The sequence below is a fragment of the Rhinolophus sinicus genome, linkage group LG05 (assembly GCF_036562045.2).
Source record: "Rhinolophus sinicus isolate RSC01 linkage group LG05, ASM3656204v1, whole genome shotgun sequence".
Classification (NCBI taxonomy): Eukaryota; Metazoa; Chordata; class Mammalia; order Chiroptera; family Rhinolophidae; genus Rhinolophus; species Rhinolophus sinicus.
In genome coordinates this window covers 176,577,312-176,598,251 of record NC_133755.1, presented here as the reverse complement: position 1 = coordinate 176,598,251, position 20,940 = coordinate 176,577,312, and the positions used below count along the sequence as shown (strand labels likewise).

The 20,940-nt window shown below is 46.3% G+C and overlaps 2 protein-coding genes across 8 annotated transcripts in view; one reads left to right on the top strand and one right to left on the bottom strand.

Annotated features, from left to right (window-relative positions):
• The first annotated feature begins 1,347 nt into the window (after positions 1-1,347).
• DYNLT1 (dynein light chain Tctex-type 1) lies at positions 1,348-8,591 on the top strand. Of its 2 annotated transcripts, XM_019749440.2 has the most exons (5): positions 1,348-1,463; positions 4,255-4,296; positions 7,205-7,328; positions 7,762-7,839; positions 8,149-8,591. In XM_019749440.2, the coding sequence occupies exons 1-5, from the start codon at positions 1,437-1,439 to the stop codon at positions 8,217-8,219; spliced, it is 342 nt and encodes a 113-aa protein (XP_019604999.1). In that variant the 5' UTR covers positions 1,348-1,436; the 3' UTR covers positions 8,220-8,591. The 2 variants fall into 2 exon arrangements, with proteins under 2 accessions (XP_019604999.1, XP_019605005.1); XM_019749446.2 differs by lacking the exon at positions 8,149-8,591 and having other exon boundaries at positions 7,782-7,837.
• Positions 8,592-9,320: 729 nt separating this feature from the next.
• Positions 9,321-20,940, bottom strand: part of TMEM181 (transmembrane protein 181) — a 63,309-nt gene continuing 51,689 nt past the window's right edge. For all 6 annotated transcript variants that reach the window (XM_074333763.1, XM_019749187.2, XM_074333766.1 and 3 more), the window contains 7 exons: positions 20,625-20,682; positions 19,229-19,331; positions 18,595-18,646; positions 15,054-15,136; positions 13,914-14,003; positions 13,060-13,126; positions 9,321-12,654 (listed from right to left, as the gene is read on the bottom strand). In XM_074333763.1, coding sequence (XP_074189864.1) covers positions 12,576-12,654; positions 13,060-13,126; positions 13,914-14,003; positions 15,054-15,136; positions 18,595-18,646; positions 19,229-19,331; positions 20,625-20,682 — 532 coding nt within the window. In that variant the 3' untranslated portion in view covers positions 9,321-12,575. The remainder of the gene's footprint in view (positions 12,655-13,059; positions 13,127-13,913; positions 14,004-15,053; positions 15,137-18,594; positions 18,647-19,228; positions 19,332-20,624; positions 20,683-20,940) is intronic.

Sequence of the window (20,940 nt, the reverse complement as noted above, 5' to 3'; positions counted from 1 at the left end):
TTCTGGGAATGTCAGGAAGACAAACCAAAGAAATGTCAGAACAAGAATCACATGTAGACTGAAACACTGGAACAGGTGAGTTGAAGCCAGATAACAGGAAGAGAACAAAACTCCAAAAGTAAATAAAGTTCAGCATCTGAGAAGCAGAAACCAGGTGTGAGAGAACAGCCAGTCCCCACCTGGCAGGCCTCTGTGATCAGTCAGGTGCCCTGAGCACAGCAGCCTTGTGTCTTTCACAGCTCTGCCCTCCTCTCACCAGCCGTTTCCCACAACAGGGCAGGTGGTTGTATCTTCTTCTACATCCCAGTTCTCTGCATTGGGTATGAGACAGAATTGACACCTGTGGGGAAAGCATGCATTCATTCATTAAATTTTCACTGTGTACCTACTATGTTCCAGGCACAACTGAAGAGGCAGGGACACGTCAGGAATACAACAGACTCCGCCTGCGTGGAACCTAGATTCTATAGTGTAGGAACAAGGGTTGCTGATGGGTTGAGTGTGGGCTCTGCAGCTGAATTTTACCCCGTCTCAGGGTCTTGTGGTCAGCTCTTCCTGGGGGGATGGGAAGTGGGTTTTAGCAACTCGGCTTTGGAGAGGTAAGAAGTGACAACTTGACTTCAAGGGCATACTAAAACCAGAAAGAGTCCCCAGACTCAAAGATCTTCCCCTCAGAGTGCAGCAAGCAGGTGCCCAAGGCCTGGCTTTGCTTGGAAAACACTGCACCAGAGCCCTGTGCGATTACTAACTTTCATAAAGACCCCTGTATACAAGTCAGGTGTGTGTGTAGGTCATTCTGGTTAGGGTAACTAGGAAGTGTGCAGCGTTTTACAAATTTTTCCACGCGAAATGTTTTTTAAATGGTGTTCAAGATTAAAAAGATAAAAATCTTATTTATATGGAAAACTTGCCTCACCAAAGGAAAGTTTCCATCAGAGCTCAAGTTTCCTAACCCTGGATCTCCAGGGGGACTGTAACCAATATCTCACGCTGCCCATCACGTTTGGAAGTCACGTTACAGTCTGTTACTAGGTGTCCAAGCCTGTCTGAACGTTCATCCACACAGTACAGTACAGACGGGAGGAAGGGGGCGGGACGACTCTTCCTTCCCGGACTGGCTTTGTACGTTTGTTTTGTTTTAGTTGCTGCGGTCTAGTCAGCTGCCAGGCTACACAGGCGGGTTCCCACGGAAACCACCACCTCGGGATGGACGGAAGGAGGGGATAATCCCGAGTCCCCGAGGGGCGGGCCTGGGCAACCGAAGCACCAGGGGGAGGGCGGGGCCCTAGAGCAGGCGCGGGCGGGGCCCTAGGGGAGGGCGGGGCCGGGCCGGGCGCGAGCACGAGGGGCGGGGCGCGAGCACGAGGGGCGGGCCCTCGCAGCGCCGGCGCAGTGCGCTCTACTCAGGGAGGCGGAGGCGACGCGCGGGAGGAAAGATGGAAGACTACCAGTCTGCGGAAGAGGTAACTGCCGGGACGGCGACGGGAAGGGTGGCGGCCGGGAGCCGCGGGCTTGGGCGGGAGTCCGCAGCCGACGGCGTGTGTGGGCACTCGGGTCGCGTCTGGACATGGGCGGCAGCCCTGTCCTGCGCAAGCTGACGGCGCCAGCGCCCTGCCGAACGCTTCGCGGTGACCCCGGCCCGGCCTGCTCCGGGCGTCGTCACCTTGCCCGAGGGGCGGGGCGAGAAGGAGGCTCCCGCGCGGCGGCGAGCGCCCCGGGGTTCCTGCGGCGGGGTCCGCAGCACCCCCGCGGCGCCCTGGACCCCGCTCCTCGCCGGCCGAGTCCCGGGTGCGCTCCGAACCCCCGGCGCCCCTGTGCGCCCAGCCAGCCCCCCGCTTCCGGCCACCCACCGCACCCCTGGCCACACTGCGCCCCGGGTCCGCCGCGCGCCGACTTCATCCTCGGCCCGCTCCACGCTGCCCCACCGCACCCCCAGCTCCGCTCCCCAGCCCCGTCCCTGGCCCACGCCGGCGGGGTCCCCAGAGTGATGTCACTGGCTCTGTTTACTCACGGATGCGGACCCCCACCCTGAAGAAGGTGTTCCACGTCCAGGGGTGGGGAAGACCGAAAACTGCTTGTGCGTCTGCTAGTATTTTAATGCAAGACTCCAGTGACATGCACTCGTGACACGCACGGACAGTCACATCTCTCAAGTCCCTTCAGGCACAGATTTGATGCCCAGGCTGTCTGCAAAATGCAGATATGCACAATAGGAGAAGCTGCCTTTGTCTTCCGTTCCACACCTTGTTCTTCAGTGTCATGCTCACTCCCACAGTGACAGCCATCACTTACATGTCAGTTCAGTTTGAGACGTCAGGAAGATAGTTTCTGTTTGCGGGCGGGGAAAATCATCTCTTTATTGCCTCAATGAAGAAGCAGGGTAAAGCATATAATTATTTGCCAAGCAGAAGACATGCATTGTAATGGTGTGTTGTGAAAATGGCTTTCCTTCAAGCTAAGAAGCATTCAGGAAATATAGCTGATGGATGCTTGCCCCTTTTCTTCTTGCTAAATAATTCTTGTTGGGATTCAAATAAATTGAGTCCTATGAAAATACAGATTATTAAGGTTTGATATTTCCATTTTTGAAATTTAGTTTAAGCAGTTATGTTTCAAGGGGAAGAAAAATCTAAGGCTTAAGGACTGACCCTAGAGTTTCAGTTTTGATTTGATTTCTTAACTGGCACAAACTTTCCTGTGGCGGTGTCAATCATCAGTGTGTGAATGCTGGTAGCAACCTAGTGAATAAGTATTAGAATAGCAAAGGGAAAACTTGCCCCTGTAAACTATTAACTGGTAATACTGGAAAATGGCTTGTATTACAGGAATACTGAGTAACACTTTAAAAAGGCAAATGGCAGTGTGAGAGAAAGCCCTTAATACCAGCATTCTAATACTCTGCATTCCAATTCTGGCTCTCACCAATGAGTTGGCCAGGTGACTTCATTATTCCAGATTTCGCTTGCATCTCTGTGAAATGAAGGAGCTGAATAGAGTGATCTGTGATTTATACAAGATAAAGCCTTGCAAGGATGAGACCATGACTCTCTTCTTTCTAGTAGGCATGACTTAGTTATTTACTAATCCATGCCATTCCTAACAATCTCTGAACTAAGCCTTTTCTGCGTATCGTCTAACTTCATGTAGATACCTGGACCTTCCTAACTACTGTCAACCCATTGTTCCTCTTTCCAGTAGAAGTTGAAACTGCCCAGTGGATTCTGTACACCTGTTCTACTTACCACTGAAAAAATCCATTGAAATGCCCCTCAAGCTTTTTCATATTTTCACCACAGAGAAAGTTATACAGGGACTTCCCTGTATGGCTTAGGATCATTGAAGCCCCTTGGAAGGATCCTTAAAATTCAAGAAATAATTTAATCTCTAACATACTGCAAAATTTCATTAACTTGGTGAATTGGCTTTGTCTCCGAGTATGACTTCTGAGTACAGCAAGTGAGAGGGCTTCAGGCAGCGAGCTCTTGATGCTCCTGGAAAGAAAAGCACATTGCTAGAAGTGGGCCACAGTGGTCAGCAGCCACGCAGGGAGGAAAACTCATTGCCAAGAGCGGGGCTTTTGGCCTTTATTCCCCCAGGATGCACATATGCCTGAGGGCATGTCCAGAGCTAAGTACTGTTCCAGGACTCAGACAAAACTTTGTACCCATTCATATGTACCTCATGTAAAAAATCATTTATAAACTCCTGGCACTAGATTATCACTGGCAGCCTACGTTCCACCTCATCCTGACACACTGGCGGAGAACGGCGATGCTGGCAGCGGGCAGTGTAGTCCCAAAGTAGGACAGCAGTGACAAAGAAAAAACCTCAAAACATCTTAAGTTTCAAGGCTCTTAATCAGCTTACATCAGGGAAAGTGTCAGTTAAGTTATACAAAAGACAGGTAACTCATTAAACTTCTGTATTTGTTAACGATCCCAGCGGCCAGTTGAAATGGACGGAGAGAGAAATTCTAGTTTAAAGTGAAGTTAGTCTTTCAGATCAAGGCAGGATTAAAAACAAAACAAACTTAAATGATAAATACATGTATTCTAGTCTCCTGATGGCCTCCCCCCTCTGATCCTCAGCCACTTAACTGCTGCTGAGTCTCTGTAATGTTTTCCTCAGTGAAATGAACGGTCTGGTTAGATTACTTCTGAGAAAGTATGTTCATTACCTAAATTTGCATTAATCAAGGCTGCAGTGGATATGAATCTATTAAATCAACTCATTAACTCATTTTCTTTCTTACAGACTGCTTTTGTTGTTGACGAAGTGAGCAACATTGTAAAAGAGGTAAGAGGAGAAATCCTGCTTTTTAAATGTTTGATTAATGGCTTATATGAGTGAAAATAATGGTTTTCAATACTGTATTGGAATTGTTTCAACTAAGCCTGTGTGTTTTGGCATTTCAAATTAACAGTTGCTACTCTGTTTCCCCAAAAATAAGACCTAGCCGGACAGTCAGCTCTAATGCATCTTTTGGAGCAAAAATTAAGACCCGGTATTATATTAATTATATTAATTTATTATATTAATTATAAAGACCCGGTCTTATATTATAGTGAAATAAGACCTGGTCTGATATTAATTTTTGCTCCAAAAGATGCATTAGAGCTGATGGTCCAGCTAGGTCTTATTTTTGGGGAAACACGGTACTTTAGTGAGTATCTAGATAAGATTTACTTCCATATTACGTAAATTATATATTTTAAATCAGACAGGAAATTTTATATATTAGCATTATTAAATCTTACTAAGGCTTGAATTGATAATCTGTTAGCATAAAAGATTCATGGTTATAATATGTTTCCAGTGTTTAATGAAGAAAGTGAATATTAAAAATTGAACAGCTTACACGACCTAGTGATCCAGTTGGGGCTTATTTGTTTCTTTGTTTTTCTTTCTAAAATTACCCACTTTATCATTATTGACCACAGTATTTCCCTTAGATGATGAGTGGGAGACGAAAACGGTTATTTTTCATTTATTTAAAAAATTCAGGTCGAGGGGGCATGCAGGGGACTAACCCTCAAGGAATTTACAGTGTGGGGGCAGGGAAGGCATACATTTATCAAATAATCACGCTGGAACATAAGTTCCCATCCCTGTGTGGTCACTGCCACAGTAGGTGGTGCTTCCAGGGACATGACCAGCCCAGTGAGTTCAGAGCTGGAATCTGGAGAGTAGGAGTAGCATTAACTCAGGGAGGAGGGGGCCAAATGGTCCAGGTTGGGGACATGTGGGGAGTGTGGCAAGGTGTGTGTGGGGCGTTTGAGGGCCTGAATGGAAGGGGGTGGGGTGGCTGGAGGAGTGCAGAGAGCTGGGCAGCCAGGGCAGGAAGAAGGCTGGAAAGGTTTTCCCAGCCAGCGGCCCTTCCTTATGTAAATTGAGCAGATAGTGAAGCCATTGGCTAAAAGAAAGTCATTAGTGATCTAAGTTTAATATTACCATGTGAGGTGACGTGTGTGATTTGGAATTTACTCTGATATAATCATTATAAATTATTGACTACTGCCACAGTGCTAAAGAACCACAACGTGTTCTTGTGAACATAAAGAGCAACATGTTTTCTACCATATGCATTATTCAACATCAGGCATGATTTTCTAGTTGCTTTGCAGGATTTGTAGCAGTTTGCCTTTCATCTTTTTCTAAATACAATGTTTTTGCAGAAGGGGTGGGGGGGGCAGCAGGAAGGTGGGTGAATTATACTGCAACTGTGGGAGGTGGAGTTGGTTACAAAGTATCCTTTGGCCTCACTTGTTTTCTGTGTTAGCCTTGACTTGGTTACCAGGCGGCAAGTACAGTTGAAGGTAGGCTTGGCCAGTCTCCCTGGGAGCAGGAGGTAACATTGCAGGTTACTTTCTCTTGATCACCCGCCTCCATAGATTTTTTTGTCCCTGGTGACAGGTTAACTGTGTACTCGAGCTATTGTAAGTATTGGGTAGTAGTAAATTTGGGTGCATCCAAAATTGGAGATTTCCTCCCTTCCTGAAAAACAGTGACTCCCAAAGTGTGTATGGACAGTCCTCAGAGGTAGAGGTTTAGCCGGAGCACAGATCTAGTAACAACCTGGTCCCATTAAACCAGGGCCTCTCTGCCCCCAGCCTGTTTATGCTCCGAGCTGGGGAGGGAGGATATGGCAGAGAATGAGAAGGAGCAGTGACATTGGACGGGGGTTTAGACGGGAGGAGGATGCCAGATGATGTGTCTAATGTAGGTCACTTAGAATTCTAGGATAAATAGGAGTTTCTCTAGGTAGAAATCAGGGTGTGACTAGGTAGCTTTTTGTTCCTCAAAAGCAAGATCACAGTAGCCCTTAATCTGTCACCATGTGCACAGCTCAGGTCCTGGGACCATTTTTGTGACTGCATGCCTCCAGACAGAACTTGGTGCGCACTGAATGTTTTTATTTTAGGTCTTAACTATCATAAAAACTCAGTTTTCTGGTTTCCCGCACTTGATAGAAAAGGGGTAGAGAGGAGAGCTGGTAGAAGCGGGCATGCTGGCTGGCATCAGCCCAAAAGGCCCAGAAAATCATGAAATGGGAACTATAAACTTGAGCAAGAGTGGGGCAAGGAACCATGTGTTTTCCTGAATGAGCCTTGAAGCGTACAGTGTGAGCCCTCCCCAAGATATAGCACAAAAAAAAGGAGATAAGGAATTTCGTAATACAAAAATTCACCATAAACTTAAAATAAGTTGTGGGATACACAGGGCTGTCCTTTAGTTACCTGAAAAATGCACTTACATGGTAACATTCCCAGAAAATGCTGGATAAAGGAAGCATTTATGAATACATGATTATTTGGATAGGTTTGTACATGAATAAATTGATAACGATTCCTGTGTCTACTATACTTTTAAGAAGGGAATAGGCAAACAGAATATTTTCTAGCGTCATAGGAAAAAGGTCGCTTATTTCCAGGTACTGATAGCAACAGTGAACATTAAATTCAGTCAAAATGTTTAAAATTTTTGACAGACCCTATATAATTCCAGGTTCTTAAAAACAAACATAAAACTTATTTAACTATGACACTGTCAGACAAAAGGTGTATTTGCAAAGGAGTCCTAGTGGATACGAGCTTACATTTTATGCAGGTTGTATTTCAGCAGTTCTTAGGGTGATGGACTTCAGTACCTAATGGAAGGTGGTCGGTACATTCTGCTGACGGGGACCCTCTGCTTTGTCTTCTAGGCCATTGAAAGTGCAATTGGTGGCAACACCTACCAGCACAGCAAAGTGAATCAGTGGACCACAAACGTAGTAGAACAGACTTTAAGCCAACTCACCAAGCTGGGAAAACCATTTAAATACATCGGTAAGGGGGTCTTGCTTCTCGTGTACACTGGTGGTGGTTCTTTAAATACGGTCAGAGGCCGGTCTGGTGTCAGAAGACAGCGAGTGTTGCAGTGTGGTGCCCACCCCAAAGTTCTCTGTAGACGTGTGTCACTCTGTGTGCACATTATTTTATTTTAGGTCATAATGTCATAAACTGGCCTGTTTGGCTGCCGGGACAGTTACAGGGCATGCCATAGGATTTCACAGCTTTTCAGGTCAGATGCCTGTAGGACTAGTGTGTGGGGGAGGAAAGGACCTGTGAGGTGCGTCCCTGTTGTAGGACCAGGCAGTCTACCACTGTTAATTTTTATCATGAGTGTCAACCACATGATCGACAAACATGTGCTAAAAGTGGGCAAAAGGATTTGTGTTTCCAAATAGGTTTCTCTAATAAAAGTTTGTTTTAATTGAAGTGACCTGTGTAATTATGCAGAAGAACGGAGCAGGATTACACACGGCAAGTTCTTGCTTCTGGGACAGCTCTACTGACGGTATGGTTTTCATTCATTTGGTGAAAGTCTGTCACGGGCATTTTCCTGAAGGTTGGGCGCTGCCTTCTTGGACCCTGCTGAGATCTCGCTGATCCAAAGCACTATTTTATGAACTGTGTTCTTGGATGTTTCGTGTCTTTGAATGCATGTTTATTAGAGTCACCTTTTAAAACATTTTATAGAGGCGATTTGCCAGCCTTCTTTATTTATGTACCGGAAGAGGTAAGTCCTTGAGTGTTTTGGCCTTACTGTGAGAAAGCAGTCTCTCGCCGTTTCCCTCACTTCCGCGCCCTCTGCCTCGCCCCACAGGGAGCTGCACTGTGCGATGGGAGAACAAGACCATGTACTGCATCGTCAGCGCCTTCGGACTGTCCATTTGAGCTCCGCATCCGCCCGCCGTCTTTCTCCTTTGTCTCAACACCTCTCTTCCGTCTTCTAACCACCAACCATGAATTCAGTGAACTCCTTTGTCATTCTCTTTAAGCGTCCTTTGTTGCACTCTCAAAATGTAGAGAATAACCTAGCCGACTGCACTGTTCTGTGCGCTGCACCCCTAAGTCAGAGGAATCGTCCATCGTAGGTGGTCAGTCAGAAGCCTGGACGCCTCTTGTCTTCACTCTGAATGTTTCTGTTCAAAGGTGCTAAAAACAGAAATCTGCTAGCGTGATACTTTCTTTACTGTCTGAAACGATTCAAGTACACTAATTTTCCATACTTTGTACTTTTGTTAGAATAAATTATTCCAATTTAAAGTTTGTGTTTTTCTTTATAGTCTAAATAGTATCACAAATGCATTCTTCCTTTTATTAGCGCCTTCAGAATCTGTTGTACTGTAGGAAATAAAAGAGAAACTTGCAGTTGGGCTTAGGTCCCCTCCAGTACAGTGATCTGCTGACATCCCCTGAGGGACCAGGGGCTGACAGCTTTGCTGTGTTCTGGTTAGAGTTCTGTCTGCCCCGGGCCTCACACCCTTCATTCTAAAGGTGCCCTCTTCTGGACCTAAGCTGTGGGAAGTGACAAGCTGGTTTCTGTTCCTTCAGCCAGAGAGCTCAAACTCACACACTTGGCCCAAATCGGCAGCACTACAACTTCTCCCTCCATGTTCTCTATTTTTCAGTAGCAATCACACACAAAAAAAGTTTTAGTACTTCAGAGCTTGCAAGATGCTTTTACAATCTTTTGCTTTGTGTCTGTAACAATTACATCATTATTTATAAATCAGGAATCGTGTTTGGAGGTTATCTGATTGATTTAAAGTCACAGCAAAGTAAATGGGGAGGTGGACCCCAAACCCTGGCCTTGTGACCTACCTCGTCTTCACTTTCGTGCTCGTCCGGGGCCAGTTAACCTGATAATGAAGACACACTTCCATGTCCGCCTGCTGGACTGAAGAAAGCCCTGCTCTTGACCCTAACGCGCTCAGCTCTAAATGGTCAAATTAATTCCACAAGCAAAGAGCAAACAAATCAGCAACTCATAAATAAGGATCGAATATTAAAAATTTATTACCATTTACCAGAGAGGTGGGCTCAGAATGAAGCCACTCCCTACATGTAATTTGCCACAAACAAACACTCACTTGCGATTGATGACTGGGCTCACTCAGCAATGGGTGCTGTGCTTACTGGCACAGTCCCACCATCAATACACAGCTGCATCTTTCCCTTTGAGCTTAAAGTGTAGTCTTTTTGTACAAATATTTACAGTCTTTCTGTAAAAAGGCAGTTTTCATTAGCAGAAAATCCTCTTTCATAATACGGTATTATAGTTATCAGTATATCTAAAATATGTGAAATCAAGATAAACAGGATAACAAGATGTCACAGACTAAAGCAACTTCCCTTTGGCCTGGGGAAAAGATTTTTTCTCAAAAGTCTAACCTCTAAGGCAACTGGTTTCTAAAACCCTCAAAGCACATAAGTATACTTCAGTGTTTTAAGTCTGGTCCTCACTAGATATCCCGTTTAATCATCCCTTCTATGAGATTCTGTGTTTTTCCCTATGAAAAGGATTCCCGGAAGTAAGTCACCACATCATAATCTATTTAACATAACTACCTTCAGTAAATAGTTCAGGGCTGGTGACATTTGTCTTGTAATCGGCCAATTTAGTGGGTTGGGTTTACATAATGTATTTAAATTTATTGCAATCTAATTATGTACAGGAACAATCTTACAAACTTAAATATATTTTATATAATTCCTTCTCTAGCTTTTCAAATGGGGCTTCAGAGAGAGAAACCGCACTTCACTGCTGTAATGATTTAATAATAAATCAAGCGGACCTATTATCCACATGGATAATGAAGCTCTCCCTGGGGAAACTTAATGCCTATGGTCACCATCCAGGTTCCCCGAGACTGCACCATATAAAAAATTATCCCAAAGATGGTGTTAGTCAAGCTGTTACCTTGGAAGAACTAAAGTCAGCCCTTTGAATTCATAATTCAAGTTTGCAAAACTTTGATGCTCTCCAAAAAAAAATTTTTTTCTTGCTACTGTTTGAAGTTTCTGGCGGACTTTAATGTTTTAACCTAATACCTAAAGCACATATAATACATGCAAAAATATACTTGAAGCAAAATTTTACATGGAGTATGTAATACGTTGATATATATGATACACCAGGAAGAGAGATTGAAAATGCATGATTTAATAACCATTTTCCCTTAAGTACTTCTGTTAATTTTTTCTTGTTTCCAATTTAGTTACAAAAAGTAAATAAATACTCCTATATGTTTCATTTCCTTGACTTGATGCCATGATGAATCAATAGATAAAGACATCATCAGTTTATAATTACACTATAGGACAAAGACAAGTTTTTAAAAAGTTCTAAGGGGTATGGCTAAATGCCTCAAATATTTTACATTTACTGATAAATAACAGCATTCTGAATTATGGACACGTATTTTATAATGATTAAAACGTAAACTATATCACATACTATAATAGAATACATTAATCAGCACAAGTTTTTGTCAATTTACATAAAATTATTTATAGTCTCAATAGAATTTGTAAAATTTTGTAGCAATTTTTTTCAATACCTCCTAAGTACACAGAATCAAAAAGAGTAATCACACCATTGCAAATGTAAAAACCATGTAAACCTGAATTACCCTTGTAATGATAGCTGTTTTAATTCAAACATTCATATTTACAGGGTTCTAAAAGCAAATGGAATCCCCATTAAAGGTATGTTATTAAATTAAAAAAAAGAAAGGTATGAAGTCATAATGAGTAGTTTCTCATGAACCTGGGTAAGGTCCTAGCACTAGGTAACGCAGAATATAATTTTGAGTTGTGAATGGTAATTTGAGAGGTAATGCATAGATGAAGAACACGTAGGTCCTGTTTGCAGAGCAGAACAATCCCAAGAGGGCAGCAGTCAGGATGTCTGCAATGATTATATGGGAACAGTTCACGAGAGAGACAGCCGGGCACAGGAGGAGCAAAGGTGGGACCGTACCAGACTCCCCAGTGACAGGACTGCAGTGTCCAGAGCTGCTGTGAGGCCACCATCCCGCAGCTCCAGACGTGACTTCCAAAGAGCCGCCCGCTCACCTGCTCACCTGCTCACCGGACCAGCTTGTGAGACACTTCTACCCACAGATGCTCTTCCATAAACCATCTAGAATGTTTTACTTTCTTTTACCTAGTTTCCAAATGAGAAACTGAAAAACTGTTTGGCAATAAAGAATCTATAGTATGATACCAATCACTTGTTTAGCTTTCATTTAAAAAAATAAAGCTCGGTGGGGTATCGTCTTGAGCAGAGCTGCAGAAATAACTGCGCACTGGAATTTAATGGATACCTTCTTCTCCGCCCCAACCATAGGGTCACCCATCCATAGTCAGGTACGTAATTGGAAAACTGGCAGCAAGACCCTTCCCACTGGAGCTGGCAGCTTGTCAGTTATCTCACAAGGCCTTTCCTTGGGAACCTGTCAAACCCTCCTCAGAACTCCACACACTAGTCCTGCTTTGTGGGGAGTGGTTAGAACCTGTCACCCCCAGTTTCCCTACTGAGCCATGACTGCCACATTTCACACTGTCCTTCCTGTGGTCACCATTCCCTAGCGGTGCTCAGCAAAAAAGAATACCACTCAGTGGATGCCTCAGTAATGAGGAAACAAGACCATGGAATCATGACACTCCTAGGGGAAAGCAATGCTGTGACCTGGTTAGCATGATTACCACCTGTTCAGTAAACACGCAAAACCAGTCACTTAAGGTGCTTGATTATCTAGAGCACAGGCCACTCAGGGGGAAGGACAGCCCTGGTGACGCAGCCACAGAAACAGGCTTCCCTCGGAGTTGAGAGTCGCGGTACCATGGCGCAGGGGACAGAGAAGAGGAACGCTGCCACGCGGTGGACCTGACTCAAAAGATTACCATGAACGTGGAATCTGTAAATAATTTTTGAAATAAGTACATAATTCTCTACTACAAACAGGAGCCATTTCCTCCTCACCACTGAAAACAAGCTCGCTCTCATCTGTAACCTTTGAAAAAGGATTTGGCTGTTTAATTTTTTTATCATCACCTTTCTTCCTAAATAAATATAGCCACTCTAACAATAAATTTGGCCCAACATTTAAATTTGTCCTCGGTTTTGGTTTTCCTTTAAAAATATGTAAACAAATAAAGACCAGGAAGTGTCTGCTTTTAAGACAAGTCTGCATCCAGGACGGTCGCTGCAGGAGAGCAGGCTCCTGGCCATGTCGCGACAGCTCAGTCGCTCTCAGACCCCTCCTTGTACTGGGCCCGAATGGCTTGGCCGTTCTGCAGGGGCATTTCTTCATAGTCACTCCTGTTATAAAAGAGACGACGTTTGATACCAGTCTGCTTTGGACAGCTCTTGACTTTTCTCCTCCACACTAACACTCCCTTCTAACAAGAACTCATCTCACAGCTTTGCTCTCTTAGTTTCTGTCACCAACCGACAGTGCCCACTCCTCATCCCCCATCCATCACCAGGGCCTGTCATCCAGGAAGAACTGTCCTCCCTGTGGTCACCATTCCCTAGCGGTGCTCAGCAAAAGAGAATACCACTCAGCGGAAGCCTGAATACTGAGGACAGAAGACCACGGAATCCTGACACTCCCCGGGGAAAGCAGTGCTACAACACCTGGTTAGCATGATTACCACCTGTTCAGTAAACACGCAAAGCCAGGCTGATGCTCACCAAGGACAGCCTCCCAGAGACGGGACTCACCCGTAGATGACATCGTCGTCGGAGTCATTCAGCATGGAGAATGCAGGGTTGTCTTTCAGCTGCGACTCTGAAAACCAGGCAAAGCATGTTTTACGTTATCAGCCTGTCCTAGAATGAGGCTACGAGTCGGAAAGAGCGGATTCCAATCCTAGTTCCCACTAGTTAGTATCTGTGTGATCTCAACACATCATTCTGTCTCCTGAGCATGTTTTTTCCTGTACCCGCCGGGGCAGCATCGCTGCTTGGCTGGCGGCTGTGAAGACGGTGTGGGAGCAGCTGGAGGAGCCCAGGACGGAGTTGCCTCCCGGGTACGTCTCCTGGGTGCACCCAGGGAGCGGGAGGAAACCGGCGGGGGCTGATCTGCCCACCCTGCATGCCGCCTGGTCTAAGTGTCTTCACCTATAAATGGGAGTAGCTGTATCTTTGTCATAAAGCTGCTGTGAAGCTCAAGTGAGACACTTCACGAAGGTGCTCTGAGAACTCACGCGGCATAAACGCCCAGGTCCCAGGATGTTGTCCTGTTCACGTCCTGTGTGACAGGGCTGTTTTGGGGGGAGGACTTTGCATTCTGGTTTTCTTTTGAGTGGTCATGGTACCAGTACGCAACAGACTTTATTTCATATGGCTGATGGTTGTAACGCTTGTGCTAGAACCCACTGCCGAAACGTTTCCATCCTGCACGCTGCGTTCTAACTAAAACTCAGAGCTCGCCACTTAGAGGTCCCTATGTCTCTCTGTAGAAAGAAGGCACTGTGAGCCATGGCACCCAGCCCTAATGGGAAACCCGTGGAGGTGGGGGCCCCGAACTTCTGCGGAAGCGTGTGGCCAGCAACCCGGAGCCCAGGGCGGCTTACCGTACAGGGCGTTCTTCGATGGAGAGTACACAAAGGCCATCGTGTAGAGGTAAAAGTTCAACAAGCCGTAGAAAGACAAGAATTCAGCTGGTGACACTGGTCAAGGGACATAAGCAGGCCCAGAACGTCCACACTCGGACATACCAGTCGGCGTCTGTACTTTCAGCCTGGCTGCTGCTTCTAACCAGCAGCACTTGCCCCTTTTATTGTCAATCGCAATGAGGACCTCGGGGCTCCGAACCCAGAGCTCAGGACACCACAGGCATCCCACGGCCAGAGGTCACCACAGCCTGTCAGGTCACCTGCAAGTGACAGGAGAGCCGTGCTTTCTCCTATCCAGGCAACATCTCGAGGGGGCGGGACCGGACATGATCAAGCAAAGGGCAGGAAGACCACACGACATGGAAGACCACAAGCATGGTATGAAGAATGGAAACAGACCCTCAGACCACTTGCTCTTAACCCTGTCTGGATTACAGACCCCTGTGAGAGTCTGATGAAAGTTTAGTGTGAAATTCAGTCACGGAAATTTAAAAAATCATACATTAAAGCACAGGCTGCAAGAGGCCCTGAGGAAAGAGCCAGCGATGGAAAGGACCGACGCCCACGGCGCCCCCGATGGGTGCCGTCACTGGCAGGGGAGTGGCAAGCCCACAGCCTGTCACACATTTGAAAAAGGCGTTTACTAGGGAGGCACCCCGCCTGCCCCCGGGCCGCAGGCGCCCAGGCAGGAACTGAAGGAGGGCCCACTGTTTTACAGACACTTCCTGGAGACACAGGCTTCAGCTGCCCCGGCCACCACAGCCCTGTGGACACTGTAGCTGGATGTACCTGGGTGACGGTGAGAGGCCGACAGCAGCCGCTGGCACTGGGGTCCCTGGGCTCGAATCCACCTGGTTAGTGACCCGGGTTCACCCTGGGAGACTGAGCGCTGCCCACGGAGGAACAGCACTTCCCAGGGCCAGAGTGGGGCCAGTGTGAGCACCCCTCTCCACAGACAGGCCCACGTGGGCCCCCAGGGGCTCTGCAGCACCAGCCATGAGGAGGGGCCCTGCCTCTTCTTGCAGTTCCTAACCTAACATGCAAACACACATCTAGCGTGCATTCCTGAAGCCTGATGTCTTCCCATGAGAAGGATATAATTCTGATAGTGAGTTGACAGTTCAGCTACAAAATTGTCTTGTAATACTTGTGCTCCGAACCTTAAATAAAGGATGACGATGCTGGGGGGAAAACAAAAGGAAAATATGTAAAATATATGAAGAAATGGCACCAGCTTCATATAAGTTGTTATATTCACCCTGTTAACAATTATAGCCTAGCATCTATTATTTCTGCACGAAACTTGTCCACACACAGCACGTGCACGTACAGCTTGCCGCCAGGCATTTGGTCTCAGACCCAGGAGGGCTGACAGCAGGGACACACTCAGCTGACGCTGACTGGGCCATGTCTGTGTCGCGTCGGGGCCCGGAAGCACCCCCGTGGCACGTTCCCTCCCCATCTCTCACTCCCTTAGTTTGTTTTCAAGACTATCTCCTATGACAGTTACCAGCTCCCCTGAGGAAAGTTTGCTTTCCCGCTCGGCACAGATTCCCACGGTGCAGCAGCAACAGGCCCTGTTAGACACCTGCCTCTGACATATGATAACTGAGGTTCTGATAATGTGGGACTCCACAGCCAGGTTCTCCTCAAACCACCCCCAGCATCCCAGCACCCAGGCTTTCATCTCCCCTCCCTGTGATCCGTTCTCCACACGCAGCCAGACAGATCGCACTATAGACGTAGATCAGAAGCCCCACAGTGGGTTCTTGTCCCTGAGAATAACACTGTGCCTGACAGTGGCTTCCAGGCCGACCTGACCTCTCCAGCGGCCACTCTCGCTCATGTCCTCACCTCCTGTGACTGCTGTTCCTCCTACTTGCTGAGCCACCTGCTGTCCCCGCTACCTGGGGAGCCAGCCCCAGGTATTTCCAGGGTTCCTTCTTTAGGCCCCAGGTCAAATGTCACCTCAGAGAGATGGGCAGCTACTTCTCTGCTTAGTGACCTCTTCAAATCTGCCATCGTCACCTCTCTCTGTTGTATTTTCATTATGGCACTTATGCTATTCATTTACTTGGTAGGGAGGAGCCTGTCTGCCTGTTCACCCGGGTAGGCACTCACTAAGTAACTGCTGCATAAATAAAGGAATCCCTTTGAACATGAAGAAAAATCACAAAGGTGTAACAACTTCTAAGACAGCCTGTAGAGAGGTTACTACTCTGTGTGTGTGGGGGGGGGGACGTGTGTGTATCGCACGTGTATGTGGAAGAGGATATGAAGTGTGTGAGGATGTGTGAGAAGTTCAGAGACATCATTTGCGCCCAGCACTGAAGAGACTGACTGCGTACAACACACACACCACTTATTTGCAGGTGAATTTAGAGGCTGAATAAACTCAAGATCATTTGGAAGTCCATCTGAGTTCCCATGCTGCGGTGAACACGGCATCCGACCCATAGAGGGCTGTGAGCTCACGCACCGGAGGCCCACAGCAGCCGTCCCACTCTGCACAGACTTAGGAGGCCAGCCTGAGTCCCTGTCCACTCCCACCAGGGAAAAGGGCTGATGGCCATTTATTTGCCATCCAAACAACCAAGAAAGAAAGGCAGATAACTAGATTTTATTCCCTCTGGATTTGGATTTTAGGAGAAAGAGGCCAACAATGATCAACCAAACAATTATCTGGAACTCATTCAAAGAGACAACTTCCCGGGAGCGCTCAGCTCCTGGCTCGGGGCCCTGGCGCCCGGCTCTCGCAGGCCCCTCCTTGGGGGCCAACAGCCTATTCAGGTGAATGACATCTGTCGTACTGAATGGAAACAAAAGCAACTCCTGCTTACAGTCCTGTCCTCGAGCATCCAAAGGACGCCAGGTGCCAGGACCCCACACGACATTCTAGTTCTCTGACAGGAGTTCCACTGTCTGCCCCGCCTACACAGCAAGTGTCACACACGCCGGTGACCCATGCACGAGGTCGGCTCCCCGGGCACGTGCAACAAGCCACATGCCCTCTCTGACCTAGTGAACACATTTGGCCAGAAGTTCCCTACAATTAACTCCGTGAAAGGGGAGAAAAGATAGTCAAAAGCATAACATAAAAACTCACGGTTTTGCTTCATTAAGAAATAAAGTCTTTCGGCTTGTATTACAGGGCTACAATCATCAACACAGCATGGTGTTGGCAGAAAAACAGACACATAGACCAATGGAATAGAACTGAGAACCCAGAAATAAAACCACATAAATATGGACAGATAATTTTTGACAAAGAAGCTAAAAACATACAATGGAGCAAAGACAGCCTCTTCAATAAATGGTGCTGGCAGAATTGGAAAGCCACATGCAAAAGAATGAAACTGGACTGCTATCTGTCACCATGTACCAAAATTAATTCAAAATGGATCAAAGACTTAAGCATAAGACCTGACACAATAAACTGCATAGAAGAAAACATAGGTACTAAACTTATGGACCTTGGGTTCAAAGAGCATTTTATGAATTTGACTCCAAAGGCAAGGAAAGTAAAAGCTAAAATAAACAAATGGGACTATATGAAACTTAAAAGCTTCTGCACAGCAAAAGAAACCATCTACAAAATAAAGAGGCCACCAACTGAATGGGAGAAGATTTTTGCAAACAGTGCCTCCGATAAGGGGCTAATATCCAGAATATACAAGGAACTCATGCAACTCAACAACAAAAAAACAAACAACCCAACTGAAAAATGGGCAGAGGACCTGAAGAGACATTTCTCTAAAGAGGACATACAAATGGCAAATAGACATATGAAAAAATGCTCAACATCACTAATCATCAGAGAAATGCAAATCAAAACCACAATGAGATATCACCTCACCCCAGTCAGAATGGCTATCATCAACAAGACAAATAGTAACAAGTGTTGGAGAGGCTGTGGAGAAAAAGGAACCCTCATACACTGTTGGTGGAAATGCAGACTGGTGCAGCCATTATGGAAGGCAGTGTGGAGGTTCCTCAAAAAATTATGAATAGAATTGCCATATGACCCAGCAATCCCTCTCTTGGGTATCTACCCAAAAAATCTGAAAACATTTAGAGATAAAGACACGTGTGCTCCAATGTTCACTGCAGCTTTATTTACGGTGGCCAAGACATGGAAACAACCAAAATGTCCTTCGATAGATGAATGGATAAAGAAGTTGTGGTATATATACACAATGGAATACTATTCGGCGGTAAGAAAAGATGATATAGGAACATTTGTGACAACATGGATGGATCTTGAGAGTGTAATGCTGAGTGAAATATGTCAGACAGAAAAAGCAAAGAACCATGTGATTTCACTGATATGTGGTATATAAACCAAAAACAACATAAGAACAAGACAAACAAATGAGAAACAGAAACTCATAGACACAGACAATAGTTTAGTGGTTGCCAAAGGGTAAGGGGGTGGGGGGTGGGAGATGAGGGTAAGGGGGATCGAATATATGGTGATGGAAGGAGAACTGACTCTGGGTGATGAACACACAATGGGATTTATAGATGATGTAATACAGAATTGTACACCTGAAATCTATGTAATTTTACTAACAATTGTCACCCCAATAAATTTAATAAAATAAAATTTAAAAAAAAAATAGAAAGAAAGTCTTCTTACCTAATGACAAGCACTACAAAAGTCAATGCAGTCAAAAATTTTAACCTGAGATCTGAAAAAGAAAGAAATATCCCCATGAAACCCCCTTGGTAGTAAACCCCCCTCTCATCTCAGACGAAAGTAAAGCAAACCCCCCTGAACAAAACTACACTTCCCTCTGGACTTCAAACCTGTGTTTACCTGAAGCCCAGGGGAAACACTGTCCCACCTCCCCAGAGTCCAGGAGGGTCCCCATGAGGCCATGGCCGTTATGACTTGTGACAGACTGGGGAAAAGGATCCTACAAAATTAGGTGACTTGCTCTGACTCAAGGACTAGGAAAGCCGCCCGGCTGGCCCCTCCACAAGGTGTGATGCCAGAACCATCCAGGCAGCTCCCACAGCCACACTGGCACCCAGGGCCCCAGCTGGCTGCCAGCCCACAGGTGTCCCGCCAGCGCTGGCCCGGGGCACTGTCCCAATGGCCCAGAGTTATCCACTCAGCCCTGCTGTGGCCCCAGCCTCTGGGAATGGGTCAAGTCCCTGGGTTCCCCTCCAAGTTATGCCACTTGTTTGGTGGCCTCCAGCCACGCCTCCCCCACGTGAAGTTAACTGCTGACCCACCATGCCCTGGGCTTTTGTGAAGTGGCACTTACCTACATAAGGCATGTGACGCAGCTCAGAACAGGCCCGCACTATCAGGAACAGAAGATATAAAATGTACACCACTGCCACCACCATGAAGAAAATCTTCATTCCCTAGAATGAAACAAGATGGGCACTGGAATAAGGATGGGTTCTCAGTGCGGCTTTGCCATCCAACACCACCATCCACAGAAAAGGCAAACACTAAGAGGGACCTAGAGCCCTGAAGGGCCCCCTGAAACAGAGCAAGACTGCGCCCAGCCTCTCAGTCTCTTGAGTGTAGGCGGCTCCCCCTACAGGACCTCCAGCCCTTGCTAATCAAATGAACAAGGACTCCTTCCTGGACACACTGAAAGCCTCTAGCACACACAGGGCCTGGCACGTAGTAGGTGCTCAATAAATGGCAGTCGCGCCTCCTTGTCTCTCCCAGGCTGAGGCCTGGCTCCCTGCCCTGCCTATGAATATGGTGGCACGTATCAGAGAAAGAACCCAGGACTAGATCCTGAGAATTCCTCGGGCAAGTCTCAACTTTCTGGACTTCGGTTTTCTTATCTGTGCGATGACAGTCTCAACGCAAGTTAAATATCTTCTCGAAATATCATCATTCACTAACTGCGCTCTTTCTCAGCAGCCATTCCCACAAAAGACCACAGATTTTACCGTCCCGCTTCCCCGCCTCCAAGAAGCTCTGCAAAGCCGCCAGAGAAATGCTGGATGTCACTGAATCCAGCAATGTTGAATCCTTGGTCAGGATTCAACTCTGGGCCTCTGGGAACACAACTCTGAGGCTCCTCACGGGACTCCCTGTGCCCCTGGGTGCCAAGCACACCCACACTGGGCTTGGGGAGCTGTGCCCAGAGGGGCTGCCCTGAGAGGCGAGGAGGGATGCCCGCAACCTTGGGGGGAGTTGGGGGTATTGGGGGGAAGCCACACTCAGGGCTGACTGCCATCTGCGGGCCTCTGTGTCATATAGACATGGTAGACCCCTTGTTCAAAGGGACAAAGAGTTTCAAGCCGGGGTCAGCAGACCACCACCAGACCCGCCGTGGCTACAAGCCCCGGCCACGCCATTCGCTCGTGGGAAACCTCCAGCTACTTTAGAGAATTAAATGAACAAAAATGTTCTCTTAGTTGTTCCATAACGTTCCTAAAATCTGACACACCTTCTGGCCCTGGCACTTCAACCACAAACCATGGCCTGGGAGTGACAACACAGTTTTTTAAAGTTTACTTTTCATACTATGCAAACATGTTTTTCTAAATTTTCCACCCATGAACTTTCTACAGACTCTCCCAAATGGCCGGTCAGCAAGCTTGTGTTGACAGCACGATTTTAGTTACAAAATTCAATATATATTTTTAAATACCATTAAAAAAACCTCCTCAGGCTTCATTAACAACCCTTACCTGAAAATTTCCTGTATCCACTCGATACTGGTACATTGGATCGTGTAGTTCATTAACTCTAAAAATATGTTATAAAAAAATCATAGATTAATAACAAGTTTACTTTTTATTTTATACTTTCACTTAGATTTTTTAACGTATTGATATAAACTACTTGTTAACCAACAGTAAAGGATTTTTAAAAAGAATCCTAAATTTATGAGAAATCCTAAATTTCACACTGAAAACACATAGGATGCTACTAACGTAACTGTCCAGCCACCAGCACTGTGAAGGAGCAGAATTTTTCATTATGAAAATCTCTAGGATCTGTTTC

Excerpts from the sequence above, each read along its gene's own strand:
- DYNLT1 (XM_019749440.2), top strand. The coding sequence starts at position 1,437 with ATGGAAGACTACCAGTCTGCGGAAGAG. Across the intron at positions 1,464-4,254 it reads ACTACCAGTCTGCGGAAGAG|ACTGCTTTTGTTGTTGACGA; the intron begins GTAACTGCCGGG and ends TCTTTCTTACAG. Across the intron at positions 7,840-8,148 it reads CTGGGACAGCTCTACTGACG|GGAGCTGCACTGTGCGATGG; the intron begins GTATGGTTTTCA and ends CTCGCCCCACAG.